This window comes from Trachurus trachurus, assembly GCF_905171665.1.
Source record: "Trachurus trachurus genome assembly, chromosome: 10".
Taxonomy (NCBI): Eukaryota; Metazoa; Chordata; class Actinopteri; order Carangiformes; family Carangidae; genus Trachurus; species Trachurus trachurus.
In genome coordinates, this window is record NC_139894.1 from 16,672,374 (window position 1) to 16,685,776 (window position 13,403).

At 38.5% G+C, this 13,403-nt stretch overlaps 1 protein-coding gene across 2 annotated transcripts; it reads right to left on the reverse strand.

The window, feature by feature from the left end:
- Window positions 1-7,955: 7,955 nt before the first annotated feature.
- LOC310992094 (phospholipase A and acyltransferase 4-like) lies at window positions 7,956-11,614 on the reverse strand. Of its 2 annotated transcripts, XM_083980075.1 has the most exons (7): window positions 11,546-11,614; window positions 11,191-11,210; window positions 10,541-10,593; window positions 9,825-9,866; window positions 9,048-9,144; window positions 8,451-8,737; window positions 7,956-8,264 (listed from the first exon to the last, which is right to left on the reverse strand). In XM_083980075.1, the coding sequence occupies exons 3-7, from the start codon at window positions 10,559-10,561 to the stop codon at window positions 8,178-8,180; spliced, it is 534 nt and encodes a 177-aa protein (XP_083836201.1). In that variant the 5' UTR covers window positions 10,562-10,593; window positions 11,191-11,210; window positions 11,546-11,614; the 3' UTR covers window positions 7,956-8,177. The 2 variants fall into 2 exon arrangements, with proteins under 2 accessions (XP_083836201.1, XP_083836200.1); XM_083980074.1 differs by lacking the exon at window positions 11,191-11,210 and having other exon boundaries at window positions 11,546-11,598.
- Window positions 11,615-13,403: the final 1,789 nt, after the last annotated feature.

A 13,403-nucleotide genomic window follows, 5' to 3' on the forward strand; every position in this document is an offset into this window, starting at 1 on the left:
GACTTCATTATGAGTCATCATTATGACATCAGTTTTCTTTCACTTTTTTTTGTTTAAATTTAATTATTGTTCACACACATCTAAGAAATCTCTAAACTTCCATGTACAAAACACTGTGGCTGGAAACAGTGTTATTGAAAATAGTGGGTATAAACTATAAAGTTATGGTTCTTGAAAGGTGCTAAAACGAATGACCATTGTCGCCTTTCACACAGTCAGTGGATCCATTGTTCAGCATAAGGGTTAGGGTTATTGGGTTTTTACTCTCAGAGGAAGTCTAATTATCAACAAGTTAAAGATTACTGCATAAGTTTGCATAAGATGAAAAGTGCCCTGAGTACTGTTTCTTCGGAGCTCACTAACTGTCTGGGAGATTTACAATAAAAAAAAAACAACAAAATGAACATATAAATCTTTATTGTGCATTTACAACATCCAGAAATAAAAAAATATATAGACCTTGAAATAGAAAGCAAAAGAGCAACATCTTTAACATTCATTTCTGTTAGCTACATGTATATTAAGTCTAAAGGAGTCAAAGTTTGGAGGCTTTGATCAAACAAAGCACAGTGACATCTAGTGGTACAGTAATTATAGCAGCAATTGGAGGATAGTACAGAATACATAGGCCTACATTGTTCATGCACGCTATATGTATGTTACAATTGGAAATCAAGGGATTTGGGAGATTTGCATCTGAATGTGCAGCAATGTGTGACTGTGAAAATGTATTCATGTTCAACATTAAAAATTGAATTTGCTAACGGATGTGATTATGTGAAGTATTTTTAATTTAAAATATATTTTCCAAATTAGTGCATAATACAGCATAACTTCATTACTATCAATTAGTGATGAAGGTGAATCTCAGAAAAAAAAAAAGTTTTTTGCTCTCACGACCGTCTTTCCTATTGCAGCTCCTGGGTTTTCCACTGCTTCCTCCACCTTTAACCAGACGTCAGACACACACACACACACACCAATTAACTCAACAAATCTGACATTCAGGTAAATACAATGTTTGTCAAAGTCATGATATCTTCCTGAACCTAATCAAACATATTTTCAATAAACCTGAGTGTTTCTTGCTAATTCCCAGACAAATCAACACAGATGTGAGTCCACCTACCTGAGCGCATTTACCTATGCCGTATCGTCTCATTGTGGCAAAGTGCTCACAGTTCCAGTCCATGACATTGTAGTCCACATATTCACCCACCATGGAAAGAGCCTCATCCACAATTTCCTGGGCTGGACGAGGATCATGTTTGTCATCATATTTATTATTTACTCTCCAATTGTAATTGTTCACCACATCACGGAGTTCCTCTTTCTTTATTTTGCCTGTTGGTAGGCCTAACATCCCTATGCCGAAGGAGCCGAAGGTGCTGGAGGAGGAACTGGAGAAGCCTGAGCCTAAGGATATGAGCCAGAAACATCAATAAGTTAACATGTTTTATGAGGTTACATGTTAAAGGGATAGTAGCATTTTTTTAAGTGGGGTTGTAAGATCTACAAATAGCCCCTAAGTACTTTAATTGCAGTAGAAGACTCTCTACACTCCTCCCGTTAGCAACGCCAGCCCATAGCCCTGCCCAGAGATTTACAACATACAGTGTTGTGAACAGACCCAAAGAAACAGCCTATTTTCACGGCCTAAAAGAGGTTTTACCTGAAAAAAACTACACAGTTCCATTGTTCGCTATAATATAATTTTTTCCAGCCCTTCAAAAGTGCAGGAAAAACACAGTTTTTATTTGGACCTACAGTAACCAACTGCTGATTGGCGGGCGCTAACCCTGGGCGGAGGGATACGTGAGTTGGTTATAGGTCCAAATAAAAACTGTTTTTCCTGCACTTTGAGGGGCTGGAAAAAAATTATATTATAGTGAACAATGGAACTGTGTATTTTTTTTCCAGGTAAAACCTATTTTAGGCCGTGAAAATAGGCCGTTTCTTTGGGTCCATTCACAACAATGTATGTTGTAAATCTCTGGGCAGGGCTATTATGGGCTGGCGTTGCTAACGGGAGGAGTGCAGAGAGTCTTCTACTGCAATTAAAGTACTTAGGGGCTATTTGTAGATCATACAGCCCCACTTAAAAAAAATGATACTATCCCTTTAATGTTTTGTTCTGTTAATCACTTCAGTTGATTTTGATTGGTTTATTCAACTAAATAATCATGTTACTGTGTCATGGCTGCTGAAGTGAGTGGACAGTGTGAGCAGCAGTTCAGACTCTGATTTATTTATTTTTGCCACATTTTAGTCAAGAAAATGCAGCAGAACAGTGACACAAGGGCAAGGAAATAATAAATGCTTAAATAGAAATAAATGTAAATAAATGGGTAAATTAATAAAAGAGAGTAACTTTATAAAGTAAGGTAAAACATAAACATAAAGTGTACAACATAAAAAAGTAGAACAAATAAAAGAGCAAATATTTAAATTACTATAAAAGCCAGGACTACCACCTTTATGGCACCCATCTGCATAGGTGAGGGATGCGGGCGACAGACAGGCAGCAATACATTAAATAGTCCAGACTCTGATTTAAAGACGGTAAAGAAATGACTCACCGCGGTTCATCAGGTGAACAACGTATCCATCTCCAACATACACAGCCCAGTGCTCATACACTCCATGGGAGATTTCAATCAAGTCACCAGGTGAAGGCTTGATGGGAAAAATTATAATCTTAATTATAAAAAATCTTAATTCGGTTTCCATACAAACCACTTCACCAAAACGGCATTGGACACAGTGAGTCACTCAGTCCTTCTCTCTAAATTAACCAAATTTAAACTCTCAGCTAGCATAAATGGCTGAAGTCCTACCTGGCTGAATGTGTCGAGATCAAAAATGAAATGTCATCTTCAAACATATGGGTGTTCCCCAAGGATCGATTTGCTTAGTTCATTAATCAATAATGCAGCTTCCCCACCATTGAGAAAAAAAAACATTCCCCTGCTTTGAACAGAGAACAAGAGTTTTTAGAGAAAGTCTTCTTTCTGTCAATCTGCCTTTTACTGCCAAGACCATCGGAGAATGTAATAGGCTCTCTATTGACCTGAAAAACAATAAAAGGTCGTTTCTGCCTTGCCACAAAGAAACAGCTCAGCAGTCAGCAATCAGTGGTGCCAACATGCTGTCAGATTTCCTGTCATCATGTTTTCATCTCTTTCCTGCTGTTTGTCTGAGCTCTGTGTTAAAAGGACCACTCGCATATTACCATTGTTGGTATTTACATCACCTTTGCAACTCCTGTAACTATGTAAATGTACTTCCTCTGTTATCTACTGGTCCTCCGTCTTTATGGACTTTTTATGTTAATTGTTGTATTGTTTTGGGGACTACGGATGTAATTTAGCACATGTGCTAAATCCGGTGTATTTACTGTGGGTACTCTAGCACTCACTGTCCATTAATATGCATTGTCCCGACTAAATAAACAAATAAAGTAAAGTAAAGCAACTTCGAATTACCATCGTTGGTATTTAAATTCCTCATTATTGTACTCTCTTTATAGTAACTCTAATTTCTTAAAACTGTAATTCTTACCTCAAGCTGCCGCAAGCACTTTGCACTTCACTGACTATAAACAAGCAAACCAGCACTTTATCTTAGCACGTTTCTACTTTGCACTTTACATCAGGAGCAGCCTGTCTATCTGTTTCTATGTATTGTTGATGTTGTATAAATGTTTGCATATTACTTTTTTTTATTGCATTGGAGTCTGTGATGTCTGAATTTGTGTTATGTAATGATCTACAGATGGAAATTAGCTCTCTGCCAAATCTGGTACCCGCATCTTTACGTTCTTTTGTTTTTACAATAAATGTGTAGGACTGGCCATAAACTTTTTCATTCATTCATTCATTCATTCATTTTCTATACCGCTTATCCTGCACTAGGGTCACGGGTGAGCTGGAGCCTATCTCAGCTGACTTTGGGCGAGAGGCGGGGTACACCCTAGGTCGTCAGTCTATCGCAGGGCCATAAACTTAATAAATTAAAATAAATGTTGCTGCATTTTTATTTCAGCTAAATATTTTTCAGTTTACAAGTCTCTCTCTCTTTCTCATGATCTACTGTAACATCAACTTTCATTTAACTAAATAACAAAAAGGTTGTGAAGCCTTGGCAGAGGTCTTTGTGAGTGATTTCCAGTTCACAGTGGTTGATGGGAGTTGGTCACCATAGTTAGGGTCCGGGCAGCGCAGCTGACAGGACACTATTGTATTCCTAGGAATTCTTCTTCTTCTTCTTCTTCTTCTTCTTCTTCTTTCTTTCTTTCTTCTTCCAAGGAAGTCATACTTCCCATGGGCGAAAACTCACCAAACTTTGCACAAAGGTTCAGTCCCATGCCAGATTCACTCAACTCCAAGGACATGTGCCCCCCCCTCCTAGGGGGGGCACAATAAGCGTTTAAATTTAAAAACTTTAAAAATTCCTACCAAACCAACGGTAGATGCTACAGTGTTGAAACTTCACCACAATGTAGCCTCAATACTGCTGAAACTTTTGTCCACTTAAACTTATTACAAATTATGAAGTCCATCACTCTGTTTTTTTCAATAACTGTAAAACTTTTAAAATGTATCTCCTCCCACAATTTTTGCTCAATTGACACCAAACTTGCTACAGAGCATCTCCAGACCGTCCTCCACAAAACTTGTTTCTCGGATTTTTGATTAAGCAAAAATTGAGCCTACAGTGCATGAAAACGTTTGACTGCAAACAGTACTGTAAACATATACCATCAAATTCTTGATAAATACATTTTCAATCTTCCTGAAAAAAAATGACAATATTCTGGAGTCATGGTTGATGAAGTTTGGCAAATATCAGAATTTTAACTCAAAAACTGAATTTTTGAGAACATTTTGAATTCTGCTCTCATGGGAACAACTGCAGTCAATGTGAGAGTGGAATTTATAAACATCAGATTTTCTCTTATGAAGCAAAACACTTATCATTAAAAACAAATCACCAACATTTCCATGCTGTCAAGATGCAATTTATGTATTATCAGATTTTTGTTTAGATGACTGAATTATTGACATTTTGACCATTTCATCACAACAGCTGCCCGGGCACTGGCTCACCTGAGTGGATAAATGAAGCTACACAGCAGGTCTCACTACCAGCCAATTAGCTCAGTGAGTTAGGAGCTGGTTCTTGGTGTCAGAGATTGTGAGTTCGAGACCCAGCAAGGGTGATGATGATGATGATGATGACGGATCAAAATGTCACATGTCCTTAAGCTGTTTTGCTGTCTAAATGCAATTTATGTATTAACAGATTTTTGTTTAGATAATAGAATTTCTGACTTTCTGAAATCTGCCTTGACAACAGCTGCCTGGGCACTGACTCCCTGAGTGGATAAATGAAGCTACACAGCAGGTCTCACTACCAGCCAAGTAGCTCAGCGAGTTAGGAGCTGGTTCTTGGTGTCAGAGGTTGTGAGTTCGAGACCCAGCAAGGGTGATGGTGATGATGACAGATCAAAATGTCAGTTGACCTCAATATGAAACACAAGACAATTGTCCTAATGGTGGCATCACAGCAAGCCTCTAAATTAAAAAACAACAACAAATAGCTTGGACTGGTCCATGCGCGAAGGCTCCTAACATCTTAGACTCATAGTAGATGTTTGACAAATATCATTATTTTACCTCAAAAACTGATTTTTCTTTTTACTGTGGTTTCAAATCTGCCTACACGACAGTGAATGGCTTAGTCAATTTGTGAAGCCACTATTGAGCTGCCACTTGTCAATTAGCTCAGTGTGATAGACAACGGTCTTTGGTTCCTGAGGTTGTGGGTTCAATCCTCAACTGATGCAAATTGAACATTATAAGGTCAACTGTCTTGTCTTCCTATTCTCCTGTTTGTTGCTCAGAATTGCCTAAATTTGCCCAAAAGTAGCCCGGACCCGACCCATTGCTGCGCAGCAGCTATAATTTGAGTTGTTGTCTGTGATCTCAGATGTTTGGCCTGACTGTCTGAAGAAGAAGAAATTGTCAGCAACAAAAACTATTTATTAAAAAAAACCAAGGTAAAACACAACATGGGGGTCCAAAGTCCAAATGGAGGGGAAAAAAACACAAAGTAGCAACTAAAACAGGTTTACGATCAAAGTACAAAATAAAAGAGAGAAAACCAAGAACTCACTTGGAACAGGGAACATCAAATGGAACATGACATGGACAAGTAAACCTACAGGAGACAAAGGGAAACACAGAGGTTGTAGGGAACGAGACGCAGGTGGTGCAATCAGACACAGGTGAGACACATGAGGTAATCAACCAGGAGGGAGAACACAGAAGACAAGACAGGAACTTCAGAGTGGAACAGGAAATAACTCAACCACATAGAAAGAGACACCAAGACAAGACACAGGGACCATGACAGAAGTTGGCAGTTGGTGGGAGTGCATCCCCTACAACTGACTTTTAGTAGACCTGTGTATTTCTTCAGTAGTGACGTCATTTTGTTTTCAGGTGAATGTCATCCTGGGTTTGTCTGATTGCTCTGCTACTTGATTGATATCATTGTATTGTATTGTTGTAACTGGAGTGCGTAGAGTGAGTCCACAAATACAATCAGAGCCAGCAGCCTCACGTATGTTTACTCTCTGAAAAAGGTTCGTGAATCGTGACATTTTCATGTATGATCCCAATATTATTCTGAGGCGACAACATGTCAATATAAAAAAACAGAGCTTTCAAAACAAGAAAAAAATTAACTGAGAAGAATATTCTTTTGTTTTTATTGATCACTTTAAGTTATTTGGTTACCCAAGGTTTGTTATTTGGCAAAGTGATCACAGAATGCACTGCAATTTTTGCATCTGAAAGTTCATCATCGCACACATTGTAAAAACACTGACTGTCTGTACATGCAAAGCATATCTTGAGAGAGGAGATACTGTTCTCAGACCTCTTCACTGATCTCTCCTCCTGCTGTGATAAGAAGGAAGGCATAGGCAGGGATTTACAAACGCCCCCTACCGAGCCGTAGCATAGATCCAGCATTTTCTGTGGGATAAATCACTGCTCATATGTCCTCAAAGTCTTTTTTTTTTAGTTACAATGATTAAAATCTCCCAGGACAAACCTGGGTCATCCACACTTTTCTCAGAATGGTGAGCAAATGTTAGTGGGTCGAGTTTGCCATTTAGAAAGAAATTCCTTAGGTTTTCTTAAAAACTTTCATCACAGGGGATGTTAGAGCATCCAGTCTGAGTCCATTTAGCTTTCCATTTAGATTTCTGAGACCAGGATTATGGTACTGTAAATGTTTTCCAAATGGTCGGTATCTGGCCACTTTCAACACACCATTAAAAAAGTGACATGAGCACATTACTGAGCTGGTCAGCGCAGAGTGTGTCTACAAATACAATCAGGGCCTGAGCTGTTTTTACTCTCGGAGGAAGTAATAAACAACAAGTTGAAGATGTCTGCATAACATTTCTGTCATACTGTTTCCTCTGTGCTCACTATTTGTCTGTGAGATTTACAATAAATAAAATAACAAAATCAACATACAAATCTTTATTGTGCATTTCCAACATCTGCAAATAAAAATATATAGGCCTTGAAATAGAAAGCAAAACAGAGCAACATTTTAACATTTATTTCTGTTACATGTATATGAGTCTAAAGGAGTCAAAGTTTGGAGGCTTTAATGAAACAAAGCACAGTGACTAGTGGTCTACAGTAATTATAGCAGCCATCCTACAGAATACATACATTGTTCATTCATGCTATATGTGTTACAAATATTTCTGTATGTTACAATTGGAAATCAGAGGATTTGAGACATTTGCATCTGAATGTGCAGCAAAAATGTATTCACGTTTTAACGTTAATAATTGAATTTGCTAATGGATGAACTTTACATCTTTATACTGTGAAAAATGAAAGCAAAGATGACGCTTGAGGTCAAAATATGTTTTCTTTTATTTCTTTAAATAACACTGGGTGCTATTAGGCTACTATTTGTCGAGTAAACAAGTTGGCAGTGATGACAGGCAGGTGAACTATATGGAGCTTTATCTAATTTAATACGTCACTAAAACATACGTATGTGAAGTTTTTTATTTTAAATTTTCCAAATTAGTGCATATACAGTATAACTTCATTATTATCAATTAGTGATGAAGGTGAATCTCAGAAGAAGAAAATGTTTTTGGGGACAGTTGCTTTCACGACTGTTTTTCCTATTGCTGCTCCTGGGTTTTTCACTGCTTCCTCCACCTTTAAACGGATGTCAGACACACACAGACACACACAAATTAACTCAACAAATCTGACATTCAGGTAAATACAATGTCTACAAAGTCATGATCTCTTCCTGAAACTAATCAAACGCATTTTCCATAAATATATAAAGTGTTTCTTACTAATTCCCAGACAAATCAACACAGATGTGAGTCCACCTACCTGAGCGCATTTACTTGTGCCGTATCGTCTCTCTGTGGCAAAGTGCTCACAATTAAAGGTGATAACATTGTAGTCCACATATTGACCAACCATGGAAAGAGCCTCATCCACAATTTCCTGGGCTGGACGAGGATCATGTTTGTCATCATATTTATTATTTACTCTCCAATTGTCATCCTTCACCACATCACGGAGTTTCTCTTTCTTTATTTTGCCTGTTGGTAGGCCTAACATCCCTATGCCGAAGGAGCCGAAGGAGCTGGAGGAGGAACTGGAGAAGCCTGAGCCTAAGAATATGAGCCAGAAACATCAATAAGTTGCAAAACATGTTTTATGAGTTTACAACTAATGTTTTGTTATGTTATGTTGATCACTTCAGTGTAAAAAAATGTTGAAAATGAATAAATAAATAAATAAATGGTTGAAAGAGCAAATATTTAAATTACTATAAAAGCCAGGACTACCACTTTTATGGCACCCATCTGCATACATCTATATGAGGTGAAGGTGGGGGATGGTACGGGCGACAGACAGGCAGCAATACATTAAATAGTCCAGACTCTGATTTACAGTAAAGACGTTAAAGAAATGACTCACCGAGGTTCACCAGGTGAACAACGTATCCATCTCCAACATACACAGCCCAGTGCTCATACACTCCACGGGAGATTTCAATCAAGTCACCAGGTGAAGGCTTGATGGGAAAAATTATAATCGAGTAAGAAAATGAATATATTTGACAAAAAAATCTTAATTCAGGTGCTAAAAGAGACCACATGGCAAAAGCGGTGGGGTGATGCTACATGTCAGGAACAGTTGTCAATGCACACAGTTTACAGTAATCTCCCTCAAAATGATCTAGAGTGTGTTGGAGTAAAAATCACATTGTCTCCAGAAATGTGTTTATGTCATTAGACCACCTAAAGAAAATGTAACTTTTTCCAACAACCTAGCTGACATCCTTAAACCTGTAACAAGGAAGTTATCCTCATGGGCGATTGTAACTTGGACTGGCTCGACAGATCCCGGCGCAGAAAACTGGCAAAAAACTCTACTGGACCTGATAGCTTAATATTTAAAAGCATCAGAAACACAGCAACAAGACAGTTCAGAAAGGCTAGAGCAATTTTCTTTTTAGATATTATAAGACAAGTCAAAGGAAACAGCAAGATGATCTGGAACTGTGTTGACAAATTATCTGGCACGGAACGAAACAAAAACAATAATAGCCCACTAGCTATCAGAGTGACGGCACATACTACAGTGAGTGAAAGTCTGGCAAATATTTTTAATACTTATTTTATCAGCTCTGTGTCTGAAGTGAGGAGATCTTTTAAAAACAGATAACGAATCATGTCTTGTTAAAATCCTTACCTCTCTGGACACCACACCCAACGCTTGGAGAATTGTCCCAGCCTTTAAAAAAATGACATAAGGACATTTTCACCATTAGCGCATATTACCAAAATCTTTCACTAGACAGGTGTGTGTTCCCCTCAGCCCTAAAGGCAGCCATTATAACACCAGTTTTTAAATCAGGTGACCGACAGGAAGTGACAAACTACAGGCCCATCAGCATGCTTCCTGCCATTTCTAAAGTAAAGTAAAAAAAAAAGTGGTTGCTGAACAGTTGGAGCTTCATATTGATAATGAAGAATTACCACATCCCATGCAATTCGGTTTCCATACAAACCACTTCACCGAAACGGCCTGATGTTACTTTCTTGAGGTGATCAGGGAGGGGCTTGACCAAGGGGCGGGGGGGTGGGGTGGGGTAGTTTTTGTGTAGGGCCTGTTGGAATATCTATGTTTCTATGTATTGTTGATGTTGTATAGATGTTTGTATATTAGCCTACTTTTTTTATTGTATCGGCGTTTGTGATGTCTTAATTTATGATCTACAGATGGAAATTAGCTCTCTGCTAAATCTGGCACCCGCATCTTTACATTATTTTGTTTTTATAATAATGTCTTTTCAGTCTCTCTCTCTTTGTCATGATCTACTTTAACATTAACTTTCATTTGTGAAGCCTTGGCAGAGGTCTTTGTGAGTGATTTCCAGTTCACAGTGGTTGATGGGAGTTACTCACCATAGTTTGAGTTGTTGTCATGTGATCTCAGATGTTTGGCCTGACTTGACTGTCTGAAGAAGAAGAAGAAGAAGAAGAAGAAGAAGAAGAAGAAGAAGAAGAAGAAGAAGAAGAAGAAGAAGAAGAAGGTTGGTGGGAGTGCATCCTAGTGTCATTTTGTTTTATTTTGTCATCCTGGATTTGTCCGATTGCTCTGCTATTTGATTGATATTATTAGAAATTATTAGAAATATCAATAAGCACATTCAAGTTTGTGAACTCTTTGCCAATATAATATGCATACAAAGATATCAAATATGTCATAAGCTATTTGACTGCACACGGTGCAATGACATGCAAATATACCTACCATATAGCCTAACCTAAAAGATGAATAAACACTTTAATCCTTATTGATTATGTTGCCTTTAATTGAATAATAATTTGTTGTTTTGCCTTAAAATTTATATTAAATCATTTTGTTTTGGGGCTTATATTCTAAAATGTTTTACACATCAAATAAACTCTATCCTTAATTTTAATGATATAAACATTTTAATTATCAGTTATCAAAGGCTAAAGGGCATCATGGTGTTTGGTTAAGTCTCAATTTTAGCCTTTGTCTCACTCTTCATTTAGTTTGTCTTTGCAATGCAGGAAATATAGGCTACCTTAGCAAAAAATCCCTAGCCTGTGTGTGTGTGTGTGTGTGTGTGTGTGTGTGTGTGTGTGTGTGTGTGTGTGTGTGTGTGTGTGTGTGTGTGTGTGTGTGTGTGTGTGTGTGTGTGAGAGAGAGAGAGAGAGAGAGAGAGAGAGAGAGAGAGAGAGAGAGAGAGAGAGAGAGAGAGAGAGAGGAGGGTGTGCGAAATGCATAACAGGAAGTTGACCTATAGATCGTAGCCTACATAACATACAAAACACGTTGCTTCATCCCTCTCTCTAGAGTGGAGTGGAAACAGACAGTTATAGGCTACATTATTTTTCAATTTGCTAGTTTAGAGTCAGGTGGTTAAATGACATTCTTACCAATCGTGAGGCGTTCAAGGACTTTGACTCGGTGCTCAAACAGGATATCGTCGCAAAAAGACAAGAAAACGTCTGCTTTGTCTTCAGTCTACTTCTCACAATGAATGTAAAAAAGAAAACAACAAAAAAAACAACCTAAACTTCTTGCTGAGAGAAAGAACAGAAAGCAAAAGTGAGAGACCCCTACTCTGAGTTTCCACACTAGGGAAACTCCCTCTGTCTGTCTGTTAGCTATATAAGGTAAAAACAGCTGGACATGAAGGCTGGGCTGCTGGATTCACCACATGGACCACACGTCCTCTTATGCCAGGGCATGTTTACTGTCCGCAGCTTCCGGGGGGATTTTATAAATTCATGAAAATGTATAGCCTACGGTTGTTTTTCATGGGACAGCATTGCGCTTTGTACAGAATAGCTGCTCCGGTATTTTGTTGTTTGTTGTTAGCAATTCCCGAGAGGCTGCATTGCTGTGTGTGTTGAGGGAGCAGCAGACATCGGAGCAGCAGTGGCTCTGCTCACAAAATGCCTAAGTGCAAGTGCTTTATACAGGGGCGGACTGGACATCTGTGTGGTCCAGACTGGAGAATCACAGGACGGTTCAAACTGTTTGTTTGTTTTTGTTTTTAAATAGCCTACCTGACAGCCTATCAGTGATCTACCTGTTGACCTTCAGAAAAACTGATGGTTCAGAAAGCAGCTGTTTGATAAAGCTGTAACTGCAGGTGTGAAACTAGCCTATATGAAGTGAGTGTGAGCAGCCACTGAGTTATCAAGTTCTTCAACAGTTTATCTATCTATCTATCTATCTATCTTTCTATCTATCTATCTGTCTATCTATCTATCTGTCTGTCTAGTCTGGCCAGGCCCCACACCATGGTGTTTTCTCAGTGACTTTGTGCAGTAGGCTAATGCAGTTATCGTTTAGTTTTTTTTTAGTTTTTAGTTTTTATAAAAGTGCTAAATGATAGCACTTTATGATTTTTTTTTTTTTTGCTAAATGCATTTGCAAAAAACATTTTCTGTTACATAACAACATGCCCTGGATGCTATGTCCTCAATTATTTTATGTAGTGTTTACGTAATGCTCTGTGCTGAATATGTTTTTACTTGCTGTGTGTATGATCAGTTGGAAAATGCACCAACAAGGTTATTGAAGCAAGATGTGAACCTCCAACCTTGGTGTTGCCAAGCTGACACCATACACACTGAGCTACAGTGAGACTTACTTACGTAACAGGGATTTTGCTCTGTGATCAATTTGATGTTATTCAATGATGGCTGAAAGCCAAGCAAAATGCTAGAAAGGGGAAGAGCGTGCAGGAAGGTAACTCGTGCACAAGTTTACCTCGAGAACAGAGACAAAGCATTAGTGATTTAGGAAGAAAAACAGGAAAGACAAGACATTACATGAAATGTGCAAAAACAAACAGAAACTTGACAGACATGACAATTCCAGGACATTCAACTTCCTATCCTTAAAGCAGAAGTAAGCGATCCGGTCGTTTTGGCCAACATCTTGTCAGCCGATGGAGTTAGCAGTCCCCGCCCTCGTCATGGATCTATTGGTCCTCGTCCCTACATCACCACATTCACGCGCAAATTGGCTGCACACCAATATAATACATCCATGCTGCACACACAGCCCTTCATGCCGTTCTCTCTCCTCATTGGATAAAGCTTGTAGGATACAAGGAAGTTTTCTCCTTGGCTCAGAGCAGAGCAGAGTGACTGACAGACCCGTGCTTCGGACCAAACACTCTATGTAAGTGATTGCCGTCGGAAGATATAACTATTTAAGACTTATATTAACACAAACATTCCGCTTACTTCTGCTTTAAGCCACTGTTGTTTTGGCAGT